The following is a 21,136-nucleotide window of genomic DNA, read 5'->3' on the forward strand; positions in this document are numbered from 1 at the left end:
CAGTTTCCGAAAATCTGTTCCTTAGACAAGCACAGGAAACGGTATTAGGACTAGATGTCTTTCCTCCACTGAAAAGTGGTAGTGATTGATACTGATGACATAAGTTCAATTAGGGGTTAAATTTTTTCAGTCCGGACCGAATTCACTCCTAGTCGGTCTCAGTCCACAGTGTCTCTAAAATTCGGTTTTAGGTCCGGTCCCTGGGTGTGGTTTTTTGTACCGGACCGGACCGAAACCAACCGAATCACTTACATTTAAATATTTTTTTATATATAATGTATTATTTTATATAGTAGTTGTATAAGTTAATTATGTAATTTTCTCTAATCTATTAACATTGACAATATAAAATGTAAAATAATATATGCTATCAATTAACTAATATATCATACGATAAATCATATGATAATATATGTTATTATATGTGGATACATACTCTACTAAAGTAATAAGTTAGTAACTATTAACATCATAAATATATTATATAATTATAATTAATTATTTTTTAATTAGTTAGTTACATAATCCTCATTAAGAGCTCACTTAATTTTGATTTTACTAATTTAATTAATTTTTTTTGTATTAATTAATCTACCAAAAAAGAAAAGATGAAAAAAATGTTCTTATATCATATGGACCGATTTGGACTGACCAGACCAGTAGTCCTTATGGTAATTGGTCTAGTCCGGAAAAAGGGTGGACTGAAATTTTTGGTCCGTGACCCCACCCCGGACTAGACCGATTACACCCTTATGTTCAATCACTCCGGGTATTCTAATAAGAGAAATGATACTTGCAGTCGTGAGTGTGCAAGCGTCGTGCAGTCGCTTTGAAAAAAGTGAATAAATATGGGACCCACATGACAAAAAATTAATTTTTTATGAGTGGACCTCACTCTTTTTCAAAGCGATTGTACGGCGTTTGCGCATTCCACGACTGTATGTAGCATTACTCTTCTAATAATCACTTTAAGTGTAGTCCTTTTTTAATTGTTGGATATGTTGTCTTTCTAATGATGAATCTTCATTTTAAATGGTTGTACCAAAGTTTTAAATTTCGTACCGTACCGGCCGGTATAGGTATTATATGTGTTCCGTACCGGACGGTACCGGCCGTTTCGGCCTAAATTTTGGCCTGTACTGGCCTATATTTCGGTCGATACCGGCCTATATTTCGGCCTGTGTGTTTTTTTTTTTTTTCGTTTTTTCAAATTACAAATTTATTTTTTAACCCCTAATTCAGACTAGACTATTTATAATTTATATATATGTATTTATATATAATTTATTTATATATAGATTATTATTTTGAAATATAATTTTTATATATATTTATATATATAATTTATTTATATATCGACTATCCCGAAACGTTATCCCAAACGCTATCCCGAAACAGTACCGGTACCGAAATATTTCGTTCCAGTGCCTTGACCGGTACGTCGTCCGGTACGGTATTCAAAACATTGGGTTGTACAACTCCTTGCTAACAATAGTCATAAATAGGGGTGTAAACCGGTCGGTCCGGACCGGAGAAACCGACCAGTTCGGTCCGGATCGGACCGGACCGACCAAATGCATGGTCGGTTTCGGTTCAATAAATAGAAAAATTTCGGTCTTTGGTCCGGTCATGAGGTGGAGATTTCTCGGACCGGACCAACCAAATAAAAAATAAAAATAAATAAAATATTATATATATTATTTATATAATAATTGTACAATTAACAATATAAAATTTTAAATATGTTATTAACACTTGTTAATATTTTATGAATTAACTAATATATAATATCAATTAGTTAATTATATAGTAATTATATAAATTAATAATGTAATTTTCATTTAATTTATTATCATTGACCATATAAAATATTTTTTTATGGAGTCTGTTACATAATCCACATTAATAAATCACTTAATTTAATTTAGTATTTTAAATAAATTTTTTTATTAATTGATTTAAAAAAAAAAAAAGGTCGGACCGAATGGACCGATCGGACCGGTCCGGTCCGTATGGGGTGTTCGGTCCGGACCGGTAATATTCGGTCCATCACCGGACCGGACCGACCGGTTTACACCCCTAGGACTCGTAAATATGATCTTCTCTTTACATGGATTTTTTTGGCAGACTTACAGGTTTGTCCAAGACAAGTTGAGTGACTAGAAATTTAGATGGATATAATATCATTATTTTGGTAACGAAATTCAAGTTTCTCCATTCCAATGTCAAAGTAATGTCTCCAAGTGCTGATACTTGCATTTTATCTCTGGGATCTGTTTAGTCTCTCTTCTCTCTCTATCTCTCTCTCTCCCCCTGTGTGTGTGTGTTTGTGTGTCGACAGTGTTGGCTATCTATCAATACATTCGATTTATAGTACGTCTTTCATTATTAACACAATCCGTTTGTATCATTAGCATTGTAGCATATATGTGGTGGACTTAAATTCTCTGTTTCTTCATGAATCTGGTTCTAATTACCTCGTTTTTTGGTTGATCAACTAGGTTTTCCCCACTTCCAATATCTGCTCTGTCTGGGACGGGAACCGGAGAACTTCTTGATCTTGTTTGTTCAGGACTTAAAAAAATTGAGGTTCGTCCATTGACAAGTTGAGCTATGAATGTTGTATTAGTACTGAGTTTTGATCAAATTGGCTATCTTCAACTGTTTAACATCTCTTGATTATGGTTAAAGGATCAATGTTTGGGATCTTTTCATGGTAGGCTTGTTGATAATTTCATGGGTACAAGTCTTCTGTAGCTTCCAATTTTAAAAAAATATTGCACCTTCTGGCCGTTAAAAACTGTAATGTAAACACTTGCTTCCCTTCCCTCTCACCCCTTCCCAAAAAAAAGGGAGGAAGAAAAGAAGATATAAGCAATTCATAAGCCTGTACATCTCTTGTGCATTTAAATTGTTTTTTATTTATTATATCATCTGCTTATTCTTGTATATAGGGTCCAGAAAATCTTGAGGTAGAAGATTATGTTCCTGCAATTGCCATTGTTGGCCGACCGAATGTTGGTAAGAGTAGCATTTTGAATGCATTGGTTGGAGAGGATAGAACAATTGTTAGCCCAATCAGTGGTACTACTCGTGATGCTATTGATACTGAATTTACTGCACCAGATGGCCAGGTTTGATTAGTTTACAATTTTGATTTGTCATTGACCGCTACTACAGTTGTGTTTCTGCTATTACTTTTTAACTTCTGTATAGCTAGGTTTATTTTATTATTAGTATGAGCCATATCATTTTTTCATACCCCTATGAATGGAGATTTCAGATTCTATGCGTCCCAATGTTGGGAATTGCTATACCAAAATACTATAAAGTAAATAGGACATTTCTAGAATATGCTTATAATAATATATTTTGGGCTGCACGTTGATGAGTAGCTGAGGCCCTTAGCTGGTTATCTCAAGGTTTTCTTGTTTGTTTTTTCTCGTTTAGTATGGAAATATAAGAATGGGTCTTGCTTATTGAGTAATATGATCTCAAGTTTGTTGGTTTGCATGAATTAAAAATGTATTGTGCTATCAGACCAGTACTCTTTGTGTGCTTCAATATGCTTGAATGGGAAACTAAGACCTGTAAATCTATGAATCATCAATCAAAGTGAAAAATGTTTTTACTAAACTTAGATCTCACTTACTTTAAAATGTTGCTTGTTTTCAGAAGTTCCGGCTTATTGATACTGCTGGAATCAGAAGAAGGGCAGCTGTAGCTTCGTCAGGCAGTATGACAGAGACTTTATCAGTGAATCGAGCATTTCGTGCAGTCCGTCGTTCTGATGTTGTCGCTCTTGTCATTGAAGCCGTGGCTTGTATCACAGAACAGGTACCTTGGCCATGTAACTTTCTGGGTCGTAAGCTCCATAATGCTGCAAGAACATACTTAGGCTTTTCTGCCATATTTTATGTCTATGGATGTAGGACAAGCCCATGGGCTATCTGTCTTATTTTGTGCTGGGAACTGCATTTCACCTTGTTGCCGCATGTGCTAAAATAATTGTGCCTGTCACGAATTGATCGAATAAAAAATTGTGCTGGGAACCACAGGATATCCGGGATCTATTTTCATTATGTTAGATATTGCGTGCAATAGAGTTTTGCTGCTACTGACCCAAAATGTGATGTGTTCATTTAATTTCGAAATTATGATTGCATTTGAAGTGTATTAGGTGAAGGTAGATCTTAATTATTCGAACATATGAAGTGTTTATATCATATTTTTGGACGACAGGATAATTTTGCTTCCATGTGCATGAAACAAAAAAATTGAGGTATGCAATGAATTTTATGTTGCTTGGTTCAAAAGGTGATGAGCAATAGAGTAAGAACACTCCTGGAAACAATGCATCCGTAATTAAGGTTTTGGCATGTGCATCCCTTGCCAGTATTTCCCTAAAATCCATCATTTTTAATGTTAATCTATCTTGTTATATAAGCTTGTGGGCTTACTATTGTCTATAAGCTTAACACACACTAACATTCCCCATCGTGTTTTATCCTGTCCAGCAATCTTGGTCCAAGTCTAAGGCTTACTCATGCAGAATAGATGAAATTATCAGAAAAAGATGTTTCCTATGATTTGAACATAAGATCGAAGAGATAAGAAAGCTCGGGTACCATGTTTTGGAATTGAAACATGAGCTTTGTCAACTGCCAACTCCATATGATATCCCTCTCGAAACAAACTTCCAATTGAGGAGAGTCGGCCATGGAGTTGCCGGCTTCTCCATATTTATCATAATAAATTTGAATTTCAGATTGCCCTTGTGAAACATTACTATTTTGACAGAATGTAGAAAGAATGGGGATTCCATCTACGCTTCTTTTAGCACTTATGGCCATTGTTTCCAAACCTGTTCCATTGACCAAAACAGGAAGAGTATGCTAAAAATTTTGCGTTGTCAGCACGATCGGCCTGTGACTTGTCATATATGAAACCAAGAAAATTAAAAAGTTAAAAATTTCATCAATTATTTACAGAAATGTTAATCTAATCAAGTAAGGATGGCATGCAATAATTCAAAATCTGTTCTAAAGAGCTTGTATGTAATGCTTTATATGTTAAGTGTGTATACTCAATAAATTTCGTGTGTTCTGAAAGAGTCAATTCCCTGGCCATCTCCGGGTTAACAGAAACCTGATTATCATGATTATTGGTTTTCGTTTTTAGTTGGGTTCAGGATGGTCAGAAGATACAAGTGTTTTGAAAGTTAAGAGTTTTCTTTCAAAATACCTAGACTGTATCATAGTTCACTACACAACCAACCTTTGATGCGTAATATTGGTTATTAGGTATAAGAGCCAATGTTGGTGGATTTGTACCCTGTCATGTATGGTTTTAAACATCAAATAGAGAAAGAAAAGCAGATATGGCAGTTGAAAATGTTGTAGATGGCCTCTTTCACTAACCAGTGACTTTCTTACCTTGCCGTCCACTCTATTTATTTGTTTTTGCCTCCTCAAGAACTCATCGATGCTGCAGAGAGTTGTATAACTTGTATTTGCTCCTTTTTAGTTGTTTTAGATTTGTATATAAAAGAAAGTTATTTTTGAGTGCATAGACTGCCCTTCTGATTTTTTGAAGTCTAGGTTTTGCTCTTTTGCCTTCTTATCAGGTGACATGCTTGATGTTTTCTTTTGACCAGCAATTGATTTTTAATTATATTGTATTGTATTTCCTGAATGGCTTAGGATTGCAAGATTGCCGAAAGGATAGAAAGAGAAGGGAAGGGGTGCCTGATAGTAGTTAACAAATGGGATACAATACCAAATAAAAATCAGCAGACTGCAACATACTACGAGCAAGATGTTAGAGAGAAGCTCCGTGTTCTTGATTGGGCACCTATTGTTTATTCAACTGCAATAGCTGGTCATAGTGTTGAAAAGTATGTTCAACTGAACTATTATCTTTGGTTTCATATTGTACAGTCCGGTTGCATTGTTTACCAAATTCCACCCTCAAGTGACCCCTATTCTTCGTTGGTCACTCACTCTCAGAAAATGTAACACCCCAAGGTACGGATTGTCATGTACATTCGTAGCTAAATGCCCGGTAAAGAGATTCGACATCTTGAAAAAATACCTCATTTGTTTAATCATCAAAACTAACTTAGCATAATAGAGTTTCATAATATAAAGCTAAAACACCCAAATAATGTAAACTAGTTCTATGTACCAAAATCACTTATTCAATTGTCTGATCGTAACTAGACCCATGTGATACTAACTCTCATTCAAGGTCCAAGTCTCTAGAAAAATAATCAACTCCTGGCACTCTTGCTCTGTATCCACGCAATCATCATCTGGGACATTTAAAACATGAAGACAGAGAAACAAATGAGTCGAAGCACATCATTCTGTAAACTTAGCTTAGCTTAATATTAGACTTAATTTTGAAAACTCTCATACATCTACATACATGCACATAGCATATAGATCATTCATTAGTAGCATAAGCGGAATCAAACATAATCATGGCAATACTTGTAACATGAATGCATGAATAACTGACCCCATGCATTTCCTATCATTCATGCATAACTTATTCATCTTGTCTTTCACTCACTTAGTGGCCATCATAATAACGTATGCGCATCAGTCCAATTGTCGTTGACCGCATAAATCGTAGCATAACATATGGTGAACCATGTTTAGGTCTGTGGCACCACATAATTCATATGGTGAACCATACTTAGGTCCGTGGCACCGCATAATTCATATGGTGAACCACACTTAGGTCTGTGGCACCTCAAATATCATAGCATACATATGGTGAAACATGCTTAAGTTCATGGCACCGCATAATTCATATGGTGAAGCACGCTTAGGTCTGTGTTACCGCATAAAATCATAACATAGCATATGGTGAAGCACACTTAGGTCCGTGTCACCAATTACATTATAACATACTTATGGTGTGTAACACCCCCTTCCCGTAGGATAGAGATATTACTAACATTTAAAACATAATGCCCGGTAAAGAGATTCATAACCTGAATTACCTCATTTATTGAAATTCATCAAAACGCGAAACTGAATTGAACATGATTGTTTTTGGAAACTGAACGAAATATAAAGAAACATAAACTAATCCTATGCATGACATAAAAGAAATCTAACTCTGGTGATAAAATCACTTATTCATTCCTAAGTCTTGGTACTAGATCTATTCCTGGCCATCCAGCTCTTCATCATCATAGACATGATCTGCGAGAATCAGACATGAAAGAAAACAAGAAACACACAAACATAATGAGTTGAATACTCAGTAAGTAGTACATCGTATCGTAAAATATAGTCCTTGCCTAACATACAATTCATTTCTAGGATACCCTTCAGAACGCACATACAACTTCATGAATTACAATCAAATAAGTAACATGATCTTCTGAAAGACTTTACATACATATATCATCACAGATTTACATGGCACACATTTTCATTATTAACATAAGCGGAAGCATATATGAACAAAATCATGTCATTGTGAATGCATAACATCTTGGTTATCTTGTATTAACATGAAGTGAAACACGCTTGTGTCCGTGTTTCCCCTTATCTGGCATGACATGGAGTGAAACACGCTTGAGTCCGTGTTTCCACTTAACTTGCATAACATGGAGTGAAACACGCTTGAGTCCGTGTTCCACTTAACTTGCATAACATGGAGTGAAACACGCTTGAGTCCGTGTTCCACTTAACTTGCATAACATGGAGTGAAACACGCTTGAGTCCGTGTTTCACTAAACTTGCATATCATAAAATGAAACACGCTTGAGTCCGCGTTTCATTTAACTTGTGGTTAACCACGCTTGAGTCCGTGGTACCGTTACATTTCTTATCTTTCTTAATGCATGAGATTTGATTAGGCTTCATGAACATCCCTAACATGGCATAATCTTGTACATGGTAATATGACATGGCATGGCATATTCTCGTACATGACATATTCTTGTATGATTTAACATGGCATATCTTTGTACATGGCATATTCTTGTATGATTTAGCATGGCATAGTATATCGTGATATTACATAACATGCTATGAATGTTTTATGACGTTCCAAGGCATACATGATCCGGTACTACTTGAACATGGCATACATGGTTTAAGTATTACACAAACATGGCATATATAACCTAAGCATTTCATGAACATGGCTTGCGTAATCTGACTATTACATGGCATACTTGACTTTGAACTACTACTTTAACATTTCATGACTTTCATGTGAATTTAGTAACATTAAATCAATCAACAATAAATTCATTCACTCAAGCATAATCTCATATTTCATCAAGATCGAAAAGTAAACTAACCTTGACTTGTCTTTTAGTGTAGCGTAGTTAACAATCATAAGCACTTCACCGTTTTATACATAATAATAATATTCACCATACGCATTTATTAATATGATCATACTATTTACCTCTTAGCGCTGCTTCCTGATTTCCAATTTGTAGCGCGTTACCTATACAAGGTACTAATCGTCACTAACTTTAAAAAAAAAGAGAACGTGTCATAGCATTCTAAATACTTAAAATCATATATCATAATATTATTCAAAACTCATAACATGTTCCTTAACTTCTATTTAAATTATAACTTAATAATTTTATAAAATCTTAATTAAAAGTCAATTGGAATATTAACTAAATAATAGACTCAAAAGATACTTACAAAATATACTTTAAAATTTATGCTTTAAAATCCTTTAAATACTTATCTATACAAATAAGCATATGACTAACATATTTATTCAATTAAAAGCTCCGGCCTACAAAATAATCAGCCCAATTTAAACCTTAGGCTCGCATGAAAACAACCCACTTAACTCAAAACTATAGTTTCTGAAATAACTCAAGTCCAACCAGATTTATAAATCAGTCAAGATACAACTAAGTCCAGTCCCAATAAACTCAGCCTAGAAGAAAGGGTATTTTGGGAAAAACTAAAGCAAAAGGATTAAAAAGGAAACAGGCTTACGGGAGAGAGAGAACTGCGCGATGCTCACCGAGGGAGAGCAGTGCGCGACGGCGGCTCAGGGGCTGGGAGTGACCGGCAACGTGACTGGGGGATCCCTATGGTGGTGCGACACCGAGAGAGGGAGAGAGAGAGAACAAGTGAGAGTTTAGAGAGAGATGGGTTTGAAACTCAAATAACCGAAATGGAGGAAGGTGGCGCGCGGCAGCAGGGGCTTACCTGAGGGGGTGGTTCAACGGGGTTGAGATGGCCGGCGTTTTCTGGCGCCGAGGGTAGGGCTCCGACGTCCGAGGGTGGTCGGTGATGACTGGGCAGCAAAGGCTCAAGCGGAAAAAAAATAAGTTGTTTCTCTGGTATTTTGAGGTGAGCAACACAGAGGTTTAGTGAGTTTCTTATAGGCGACGGGAGTAGACGACGTGAACTCTTAGGAGATTGGCTGAAATTTGAAATTGCCTAAACTTTAGGAACCGACTCTTTCGTGGATACAGTTTCTGAGAGGGTTTGAATTGGAGTTGATCACATACTCTGGAAACCGAAACTAGCACGGGGACAAGTGGATAGAATATTTGAAGTTTTAAAAGGAAATAAATCACTAAAACGATCTGTTTGTTATCACAAAAATATAAAATAAAAAAATAAATATAAAGAAAATAAAATACCAATAAATACATAAATATAATACTAGCTTTAAATCCTAAATTTAGACTCGTATGTTACAATCTCCCCTCCTTAAAAGAAATCTCGTCCTCGAGATAACGTACCTTAATCGAATAAATAAGGATATTTGATCCTCATGTCTTCTTCTAGCTCCCAGGTAGCCTCTTTTTCCGTGTGGTTGCTCCAAAGCACTTTGACCATCGGAATGGTCTTCTTGCGGAGTGCTTGAGCTTTTTGTGCAAGAACTCCGATTGGAAATTCCTCATAAGTCAAATCCTCGCGAACTTGAAGAGGCTCGTACTCAAGTACATGTGTGGGGTCTGGAACATACTCTCGAAGCAAAGAGACATGGAAGACATCGTGAATGGCCGACAACTGAGGTGGAAGGGCTAACCTGTAAGCTGCAGCTCCAATCCTTTCTAGTACCTCGAAAGGACCTAAATATCTTGGACTTAGCTTGCCTTTCTTACCGAATCGCATGATTCCCTTCATCGGTGCCACTTTCAAGAATACTTTGCTTCCTTCTTCAAATTGCAAATCTCGCCGTCTCTGATTCGCATACTTTTTCTGTCGCTCTTGTGCAATGGCAAGTTTCTTCCGGATGACTGCTATTTTCTCATGCATATCTTGAATAATCTCCTGTCCCAGGGTTCTACGTTCTCCCACTTCATCCCAATAGAGAGGTGACCGGCACTTGCGGCCATAAAGAACTTCATATGGTGCAGCCTGAATGCTCTCCTGGTAACTATTATTGTACGCAAATTCTATCAAGGGTAAGTATTTAATCCAGCTACCTTTGAAGTCTATCATGCAGGCTCTAAGCATATCCTCCAATATCTGTATTGTCCTTTCTGACTGTCCATCAGTTTGAGGGTGGAAGGCTGTACTATAAGTCAACTCTGTCCCTAACTCTTTCTGTACACTCCTCCAAAAAATCGAAGTGAAACGAGTGTCCCTGTCCGACACAATCTTAGAGGGAATTCCGTGCAGTCTGACGATTTCGCGTACATACAGTTCCGCTAATCTGTCTGTAGAGTACGTCATCTGAATTGGAATGAAGTGAGCTGTCTTTGACAACCTATCGACAATTACCCAAGCTGCATCCTGTCCTCCTGGTGCCTTAGGAAAACCTGATACAAAATCCATACCAATTTCGTCCCATGTCCAAACAGGTATAGGGAGTGGGTGTAATAATCCGGACGGCCTCTGATGTTCTGTTTTGACTTGCTGGCAAGTTAAACACTGAGCCACATAGCTAGCTATCTCGCGCTTCATACCGCTCCACCAGAACTGTTGCTTCAAATCTCTATACATCTTAGTACTACCTGGGTGAACAGTGTAGAGTGAGCGGTGAGCCTCTCTCAAGATTACATCTCTGATTTCCTTAACATTTGGAACGCATACTCTTCCCTTGAGCCTTAAGGTGCCATCCCCAGATACAGTAAATTCGGGCCTTTTTCCTTCTTGGACTTCTCCTCTGATCTTAACTAAGTCTGAATCAGTAGATTGGGCAGCCTTTATTTGGTCTATCAACGTTGATCCCAAAGTCAAATTACTCAACCGAGCTTGTGTATCCATAACCATCTCTATCCCTGCCCGTTCCATATCCAATAAAATATGCTTCTGTGGGGTATACATAGTAGCAAGGGTACCGGAGGAGGACTTCCGGCTTAGAGCATCTGCCACTACGTTAGCTTTACCCGGATGGTAGTTGATGTTGCAGTCGTAATCTTTCAAAAGTTCTAACCATCTGCGTTGTCTCATATTCAAGTCCCTTTGAGTAAAGAAATACTTTAGGCTCTTATGGTCTGTATAAATCTCGCACTTCTCCCCATAGAGGTAGTGTCTCCATAACTTCAAGGCGAACACAACTGCTGCAAGTTCTAAATCATGTGTCGGATAATTCTCTTCGTAACTTTTGAGTTGTCTGGAGGCGTAAGCGATAACCTTCCCATGCTGCATCAAGACACAACCCAAACCCTTGAGGGAGGCATCGCTGTAAATAACAAATCCTGCATTGCCCGAGGGAACAGTGAGTACGGGGGCTGTCACTAATCTTTTCTTCAACTCTTGAAAGCTTCTTTCACAGTCTTCTGTCCATAAAAACTTCTCATTTTTCCTAGTCAGCTTAGTCATCGGTGCTGCGATACTGGAGAACCCCTCGACAAACCTCCTATAATATCCTGCCAGTCCTAGGAAGCTTCTGACTTCACTCACATTGGTTGGCTTGGCCCATTTCACAACCGCTTCAACTTTCGACGGATCTACTGCAATACCTTCTTTTGTCACAACATGTCCCAAGAAGGTAATCTCTTGCAACCAGAAATCACACTTCTTGAATTTCGCAAACAACTGCTCCTTTCTTAGGATCTGCAACACAACTTTCAAGTGGTCCTCATGGTCTGCTTGGCTTTTGGAGTATATGAGAATGTCGTCGATGAAAACTACAACAAACTGATCGACATACTCCCGGAACACTTTGTTCATCATGCCCATAAAGGCTGCGGGAGCGTTCGTCAAACCGAATGGCATGACTAAAAACTCATAATGTCCATAGCGCGTTCTAAACGCCGTCTTCGAAATATCTTCCGGCTTAATCTTAAGTTGATGATAGCCCGATCGCAGATCAATCTTAGAGAAAACTTGGGCCCCCTGCAACTGGTCAAAAAGATCATCAATCCTAGGTAGTGGGTACTTGTTTTTAATAGTCACCCGGTTCAATTCTCGGTAGTCAATACAAAGTTGCATAGAACCATCTTTCTTTTTCACAAACAGGACCGGTGCGCCCCATGGTGAAACGCTAGGGCGAATATAACCCTTATCCAACAACTCCTGCAACTGTTCTTTAAGCTCCTTCAACTCGACTGGAGCCATCTGATATGGTGCCTTTGATATAGGTGCCGTTCCTGGTAGGATATCGATTGAAAAGTTAACCTCTCGATCCGGAGGCAGCCCTGGAAGGTCCTCTGGAAACACATCCGGAAATTCCCTGACTATAGGGATATCTTCAAGCTTAGGTCCCTCTGCAGGTGGTGCTACTAGACTAACAAGGAATCCTGACCCTCCTTGTCTTAGTAACTTAGTTGCTTGCAAGGCCGATATTAATAGAGGTGGGGCAACTCCTCTCCCTGAACAAAAACTGAATTCCTCCTCGCCCGGTGGTTTGAAAACCACTTCCTTCTTAAAACAATCCACACAAGCGTGGTTTCGAGACAACCAATCCATTCCCAAGATTACGTCAAATCCCAGCATCTCAAAAATCACTAAGTTTGCTGGGAGAAGTCTCCCATTAATTTTTATGGGACAATTCCTAAGCATGGTATCACAAACTATATGTTCACCAGTAGGTGTTGCAACAGATAATGAACACTCAAGATTCTCTGGTACTCTTTCATTCCAACAAGCAAAGGTATGTGCTATAAAAGAGTGTGTGGCACCCGAGTCGAATAAAACGGTAGCATAACGGGAGAATAATAGAATGGTACCTGTAACCACATCACTAGCTGTCTCTGCGTCCCCTGGGGTAAGGGCAAACACTCTAGCTGGTGCAGTAGACCTCTGACCACTCTTTGCAGCTGGAGGCGGCGCGTTCCTTGGGCAGTCTCGGGCCATATGGTTTGGTTGCCCACATCTGAAGCAGGCATTCTGGCCTACTAGGCAATTTCCCTGATGCCTCTTCCCGCAGTTCTGGCAGACTGGATTCGTCGCAAAGCTCTGAGGTAAACGTGGCTGGTAGCTGGGAGTAGGCTTCTTATTCCTATTGGGCTCAGGTAGAGGTTGATGGCGCTTCCTCTGATTGAAAAGTTCTGCATTTGCTCTCATGTCTTCTTCAATAAGGGTAGCTCGCGTGACCAAGTCGGTGAAATTACGAATCCTCAAGGGTATCAGGCGACTACGAATTCTCGGTTGCAAGCCCCTTTCAAATTTTTCACATTTCTTTTCCTCGTCAGGAACTAGATAACTAGCAAACCGCGATAATGCCACAAATGTCGCAGTATAACGTTCCACCGTCATGGTCCCTTGCACTAGGTCGAGAAACTGCCTAGCTTTTGCTTCACGGAGTGCTGGGGAAAAATATCGATCTAGAAATGCCCGTTTGAAACGGTCCCAAGTGATGGATACCCCATCATTAAGTTCGAGCAATAGAAGTTCCCTTGTGGAGGTCCACCATTCATCAGCTTCATCTGCCAGCATATAGGTGGCAAACTCCACTTTCTGTTCATCCGTACAAAACAGAGCCCTGAAAATCTTCTCAATTCTTTTGATCCAACTTTCTGCATCAAGTGCTTCTGCTCTACCGTCAAAAGTCGGAGGATGCTGCTGTGTGAACTGGTTTAGGGTACAACCGCCCCTGGGAGTCTTGGCTACCAAGCCTTCTTCGTCAACAAAATACCGGAGAAGTCTGGTAGCAGCAGCAGCTAACACCTCAGGTTCATTAGGTGGAGGTTCCGAGGAACCTTCAGGATGCACGTTACGTCTAGCCGGTGCCATTATCTAACAACACCAATCATCCAATAAGCAAGTAATAATTCAATCATTCAATCATTCAATCAAGCAAAACAAACCAACAACAACAATCACGATAATAGATAACTTCCTTTGAACTTCGAGCTGGCCAGGAGTCATCCTAGGTATTTTCTATACTAGAATCATATCTTCTAAAAGTCTACAGAATCTCTCAACCTGGCTCTGATACCAATTGTAACACCCCCTTCCCGTAGGATAGAGATATTACTAACATTTAAAACATAATGCCCGGTAAAGAGATTCATAACCTGAATTACCTCATTTATTGAAATTCATCAAAACGCGAAACTGAATTGAACATGATTGTTTTTGGAAACTGAACGAAATATAAAGAAACATAAACTAATCCTATGCATGACATAAAAGAAATCTAACTCTGGTGATAAAATCACTTATTCATTCCTAAGTCTTGGTACTAGATCTATTCCTGGCCATCCAGCTCTTCATCATCATAGACATGATCTGCGAGAATCAGACATGAAAGAAAACAAGAAACACACAAACATAATGAGTTGAATACTCAGTAAGTAGTACATCGTATCGTAAAATATAGTCCTTGCCTAACATACAATTCATTTCTAGGATACCCTTCAGAACGCACATACAACTTCATGAATTACAATCAAATAAGTAACATGATCTTCTGAAAGACTTTACATACATATATCATCACAGATTTACATGGCACACATTTTCATTATTAACATAAGCGGAAGCATATATGAACAAAATCATGTCATTGTGAATGCATAACATCTTGGTTATCTTGTATTAACATGAAGTGAAACACGCTTGTGTCCGTGTTTCCCCTTATCTGGCATGACATGGAGTGAAACACGCTTGAGTCCGTGTTTCACTTAACTTGCATAACATGGAGTGAAACACGCTTGAGTCCGTGTTCCACTTAACTTGCATAACATGGAGTGAAACACGCTTGAGTCCGTGTTCCACTTAACTTGCATAACATGGAGTGAAACACGCTTGAGTCCGTGTTCCACTTAACTTGCATAACATGAAATGAAACACGCTTGAGTCCGCGTTTCATTTAACTTGTGGTTAACCACGCTTGAGTCCGTGGTACCGTTACATTTCTTATCTTTCTTAATGCATGAGATTTGATTAGGCTTCATGAACATCCCTAACATGGCATAATCTTGTACATGGTAATATGACATGGCATGGCATATTCTCGTACATGACATATTCTTGTATGATTTAACATGGCATATCTTTGTACATGGCATATTCTTGTATGATTTAGCATGGCATAGTATATCGTGATATTACATAACATGCTATGAATGTTTTATGACGTTCCAAGGCATACATGATCCCGGTACTACTTGAACATGGCATACATGGTTTAAGTATTACACAAACATGGCATATATAACCTAAGCATTTCATGAACATGGCTTGCGTAATCTGACTATTACATGGCATACTTGACTTTGAACTACTACTTTAACATTTCATGACTTTCATGTGAATTTAGTAACATTAAATCAATCAACAATAAATTCATTCACTCAAGCATAATCTCATATTTCATCAAGATCGAAAAGTAAACTAACCTTGACTTGTCTTTTAGTGTAGCGTAGTTAACAATCATAAGCACTTCACCGTTTTATACATAATAATAATATTCACCATACGCATTTATTAATATGATCATACTATTTACCTCTTAGCGCTGCTTCCTGATTTCCAATTTGTAGCGCGTTACCTATACAAGGTACTAATCGTCACTAACTTTAAAAAAAAAGAGAACGTGTCATAGCATTCTAAATACTTAAAATCATATATCATAATATTATTCAAAACTCATAACATGTTCCTTAACTTCTATTTAAATTATAACTTAATAATTTTATAAAATCTTAATTAAAAGTCAATTGGAATATTAACTAAATAATAGACTCAAAAGATACTTACAAAATATACTTTAAAATTTATGCTTTAAAATCCTTTAAATACTTATCTATACAAATAAGCATATGACTAACATATTTATTCAATTAAAAGCTCCGGCCTACAAAATAATCAGCCCAATTTAAACCTTAGGCTCGCATGAAAACAACCCACTTAACTCAAAACTATAGTTTCTGAAATAACTCAAGTCCAACCAGATTTATAAATCAGTCAAGATACAACTAAGTCCAGTCCCAATAAACTCAGCCTAGAAGAAAGGGTATTTTGGGAAAAACTAAAGCAAAAGGATTAAAAAGGAAACAGGCTTACGGGAGAGAGAGAACTGCGCGATGCTCACCGAGGGAGAGCAGTGCGCGACGGCGGCTCAGGGGCTGGGAGTGACCGGCAACGTGACTGGGGGATCCCTATGGTGGTGCGACACCGAGAGAGGGAGAGAGAGAGAACAAGTGAGAGTTTAGAGAGAGATGGGTTTGAAACTCAAATAACCGAAATGGAGGAAGGTGGCGCGCGGCAGCAGGGGCTTACCTGAGGGGGTGGGTTCAACGGGGTTGAGATGGCCGGCGTTTTCTGGCGCCGAGGGTAGGGCTCCGACGTCCGAGGGTGGTCGGTGATGACTGGGCAGCAAAGGCTCAAGCGGAAAAAAAGTAAGTTGTTTCTCTGGTATTTTGAGGTGAGCAACACAGAGGTTTAGTGAGTTTCTTATAGGCGACGGGAGTAGACGACGTGAACTCTTAGGAGATTGGCTGAAATTTGAAATTGCCTAAACTTTAGGAACCGACTCTTTCGTGGATACAGTTTCTGAGAGGGTTTGAATTGGAGTTGATCACATACTCTGGAAACCGAAACTAGCACGGGGACAAGTGGATAGAATATTTGAAGTTTTAAAAGGAAATAAATCACTAAAACGATCTGTTTGTTATCACAAAAATATAAAATAAAAAAATAAATATAAAGAAAATAAAATACCAATAAATACATAAATATAATACTAGCTTTAAATCCTAAATTTAGACTCGTATGTTACAATCTCCCCTCCTTAAAAGAAATCTCGTCCTCGAGATAACGTACCTTAATCGAATAAATAAGGATATTTGATCCTCATGTCTTCTTCTAGCTCCCAGGTAGCCTCTTTTTCCGTGTGGTTGCTCCAAAGCACTTTGACCATCGGAATGGTCTTCTTGCGGAGTGCTTGAGCTTTTTGTGCAAGAACTCCGATTGGAAATTCCTCATAAGTCAAATCCTCGCGAACTTGAAGAGGCTCGTACTCAAGTACATGTGTGGGGTCTGGAACATACTCTCGAAGCAAAGAGACATGGAAGACATCGTGAATGGCCGACAACTGAGGTGGAAGGGCTAACCTGTAAGCTGCAGCTCCAATCCTTTCTAGTACCTCGAAAGGACCTAAATATCTTGGACTTAGCTTGCCTTTCTTACCGAATCGCATGATTCCCTTCATCGGTGCCACTTTCAAGAATACTTTGCTTCCTTCTTCAAATTGCAAATCTCGCCGTCTCTGATTCGCATACTTTTTCTGTCGCTCTTGTGCAATGGCAAGTTTCTTCCGGATGACTGCTATTTTCTCATGCATATCTTGAATAATCTCCTGTCCCAGGGTTCTACGTTCTCCCACTTCATCCCAATAGAGAGGTGACCGGCACTTGCGGCCATAAAGAACTTCATATGGTGCAGCCTGAATGCTCTCCTGGTAACTATTATTGTACGCAAATTCTATCAAGGGTAAGTATTTAATCCAGCTACCTTTGAAGTCTATCATGCAGGCTCTAAGCATATCCTCCAATATCTGTATTGTCCTTTCTGACTGTCCATCAGTTTGAGGGTGGAAGGCTGTACTATAAGTCAACTCTGTCCCTAACTCTTTCTGTACACTCCTCCAAAAAATCGAAGTGAAACGAGTGTCCCTGTCCGACACAATCTTAGAGGGAATTCCGTGCAGTCTGACGATTTCGCGTACATACAGTTCCGCTAATCTGTCTGTAGAGTACGTCATCTGAATTGGAATGAAGTGAGCTGTCTTTGACAACCTATCGACAATTACCCAAGCTGCATCCTGTCCTCCTGGTGCCTTAGGAAAACCTGATACAAAATCCATACCAATTTCGTCCCATGTCCAAACAGGTATAGGGAGTGGGTGTAATAATCCGGACGGCCTCTGATGTTCTGCTTTGACTTGCTGGCAAGTTAAACACTGAGCCACATAGCTAGCTATCTCGCGCTTCATACCGCTCCACCAGAACTGTTGCTTCAAATCTCTATACATCTTAGTACTACCTGGGTGAACAGTGTAGAGTGAGCGGTGAGCCTCTCTCAAGATTACATCTCTGATTTCCTTAACATTTGGAACGCATACTCTTCCCTTGAGCCTTAAGGTGCCATCCCCAGATACAGTAAATTCGGGCCTTTTTCCTTCTTGGACTTCTCCTCTGATCTTAACTAAGTCTGAATCAGTAGATTGGGCAGCCTTTATTTGGTCTATCAACGTTGATCCCAAAGTCAAATTACTCAACCGAGCTTGTGTATCCATAACCATCTCTATCCCTGCCCGTTCCATATCCAATAAAATATGCTTCTGTGGGGTATACATAGTAGCAAGGGTACCGGAGGAGGACTTCCGGCTTAGAGCATCTGCCACTACGTTAGCTTTACCCGGATGGTAGTTGATGTTGCAGTCGTAATCTTTCAAAAGTTCTAACCATCTGCGTTGTCTCATATTCAAGTCCCTTTGAGTAAAGAAATACTTTAGGCTCTTATGGTCTGTATAAATCTCGCACTTCTCCCCATAGAGGTAGTGTCTCCATAACTTCAAGGCGAACACAACTGCTGCAAGTTCTAAATCATGTGTCGGATAATTCTCTTCGTAACTTTTGAGTTGTCTGGAGGCGTAAGCGATAACCTTCCCATGCTGCATCAAGACACAACCCAAACCCTTGAGGGAGGCATCGCTGTAAATAACAAATCCTGCATTGCCCGAGGGAACAATGAGTACGGGAGCTGTCACTAATCTTTTCTTCAACTCTTGAAAGCTTCTTTCACAGTCTTCTGTCCATAAAAACTTCTCATTTTTCCTAGTCAGCTTAGTCATCGGTGCTGCGATACTGGAGAACCCCTCGACAAACCTCCTATAATATCCTGCCAGTCCTAGGAAGCTTCTGACTTCACTCACATTGGTTGGCTTGGCCCATTTCACAACCGCTTCAACTTTCGACGGATCTACTGCAATACCTTCTTTTGTCACAACATGTCCCAAGAAGGTAATCTCTTGCAACCAGAAATCACACTTCTTGAATTTCGCAAACAACTGCTCCTTTCTTAGGATCTGCAACACAACTTTCAAGTGGTCCTCATGGTCTGCTTGGCTTTTGGAGTATATGAGAATGTCGTCGATGAAAACTACAACAAACTGATCGACATACTCCCGGAACACTTTGTTCATCATGCCCATAAAGGCTGCGGGAGCGTTCGTCAAACCGAATGGCATGACTAAAAACTCATAATGTCCATAGCGCGTTCTAAACGCCGTCTTCGAAATATCTTCCGGCTTAATCTTAAGTTGATGATAGCCCGATCGCAGATCAATCTTAGAGAAAACTTGGGCCCCCTGCAACTGGTCAAAAAGATCATCAATCCTAGGTAGTGGGTACTTGTTTTTAATAGTCACCCGGTTCAATTCTCGGTAGTCAATACAAAGTTGCATAGAACCATCTTTCTTTTTCACAAACAGGACCGGTGCGCCCCATGGTGAAACGCTAGGGCGAATATAACCCTTATCCAACAACTCCTGCAACTGTTCTTTAAGCTCCTTCAACTCGACTGGAGCCATCTGATATGGTGCCTTTGATATAGGTGCCGTTCCTGGTAGGATATCGATTGAAAAGTTAACCTCTCGATCCGGAGGCAGCCCTGGAAGGTCCTCTGGAAACACATCCGGAAATTCCCTGACTATAGGGATATCTTCAAGCTTAGGTCCCTCTGCAGGTGGTGCTACTAGACTAACAAGGAATCCTGACCCTCCTTGTCTTAGTAACTTAGTTGCTTGCAAGGCCGATATTAATAGAGGTGGGGCAACTCCTCTCCCTGAACAAAAACTGAATTCCTCCTCGCCCGGTGGTTTGAAAACCACTTCCTTCTTAAAACAATCCACACAAGCGTGGTTTCGAGACAACCAATCCATTCCCAAGATTACGTCAAATCCCAGCATCTCAAAAATCACTAAGTTTGCTGGGAGAAGTCTCCCATTAATTTTTATGGGACAATTCCTAAGCATGGTATCACAAACTATATGTTCACCAGTAGGTGTTGCAACAGATAATGAACACTCAAGATTCTCTGGTACTCTTTCATTCCAACAAGCAAAGGTATGTGCTATAAAAGAGTGTGTGGCACCCGAGTCGAATAAAACGGTAGCATAACGGGAGAATAATAGAATGGTACCTGTAACCACATCACTAGCTGTCTCTGCGTCCCCTGGGGTAAGGGCAAACACTCTAGCTGGTGCAGTAGACCTCTGACCACTCTTTGCAGCTGGAGGCGGCGCGTTCCTTGGGCAGTCTCGGGCCATATGGTTTGGTTGCCCACATCTGAAGCAGGCATTCTGGCCTACTAGGCAATTTCCCTGATGCCTCTTCCCGCAGTTCTGGCAGACTGGATTCGTCGCAAAGCTCTGAGGTAAACGTGGCTGGTAGCTGGGAGTAGGCTTCTTATTCCTATTGGGCTCAGGTAGAGGTTGATGGCGCTTCCTCTGATTGAAAAGTTCTGCATTTGCTCTCATGTCTTCTTCAATAAGGGTAGCTCGCGTGACCAAGTCGGTGAAATTACGAATCCTCAAGGGTATCAGGCGACTACGAATTCTCGGTTGCAAGCCCCTTTCAAATTTTTCACATTTCTTTTCCTCGTCAGGAACTAGATAACTAGCAAACCGCGATAATGCCACAAATGTCGCAGTATAACGTTCCACCGTCATGGTCCCTTGCACTAGGTCGAGAAACTGCCTAGCTTTTGCTTCACGGAGT

General features: G+C 39.6%; 1 protein-coding gene across 2 annotated transcripts in view; it reads left to right on the forward strand.

Moving 5' to 3' along the window:
- Nucleotides 1-21,136, forward strand: part of LOC108998724 (GTPase Der) — a 32,854-nt gene that overhangs the window by 4,203 nt on the left and 7,515 nt on the right. For both annotated transcript variants that reach the window (XM_018975399.2, XM_018975400.2), the window contains 4 exons: nucleotides 2,502-2,589; nucleotides 2,955-3,134; nucleotides 3,676-3,837; nucleotides 5,703-5,896. In XM_018975399.2, coding sequence (XP_018830944.1) covers nucleotides 2,502-2,589; nucleotides 2,955-3,134; nucleotides 3,676-3,837; nucleotides 5,703-5,896 — 624 coding nt within the window. The remainder of the gene's footprint in view (nucleotides 1-2,501; nucleotides 2,590-2,954; nucleotides 3,135-3,675; nucleotides 3,838-5,702; nucleotides 5,897-21,136) is intronic.

The sequence above is a fragment of the Juglans regia genome, chromosome 14 (assembly GCF_001411555.2).
Source record: "Juglans regia cultivar Chandler chromosome 14, Walnut 2.0, whole genome shotgun sequence".
Taxonomy (NCBI): domain Eukaryota; kingdom Viridiplantae; phylum Streptophyta; class Magnoliopsida; order Fagales; family Juglandaceae; genus Juglans; species Juglans regia.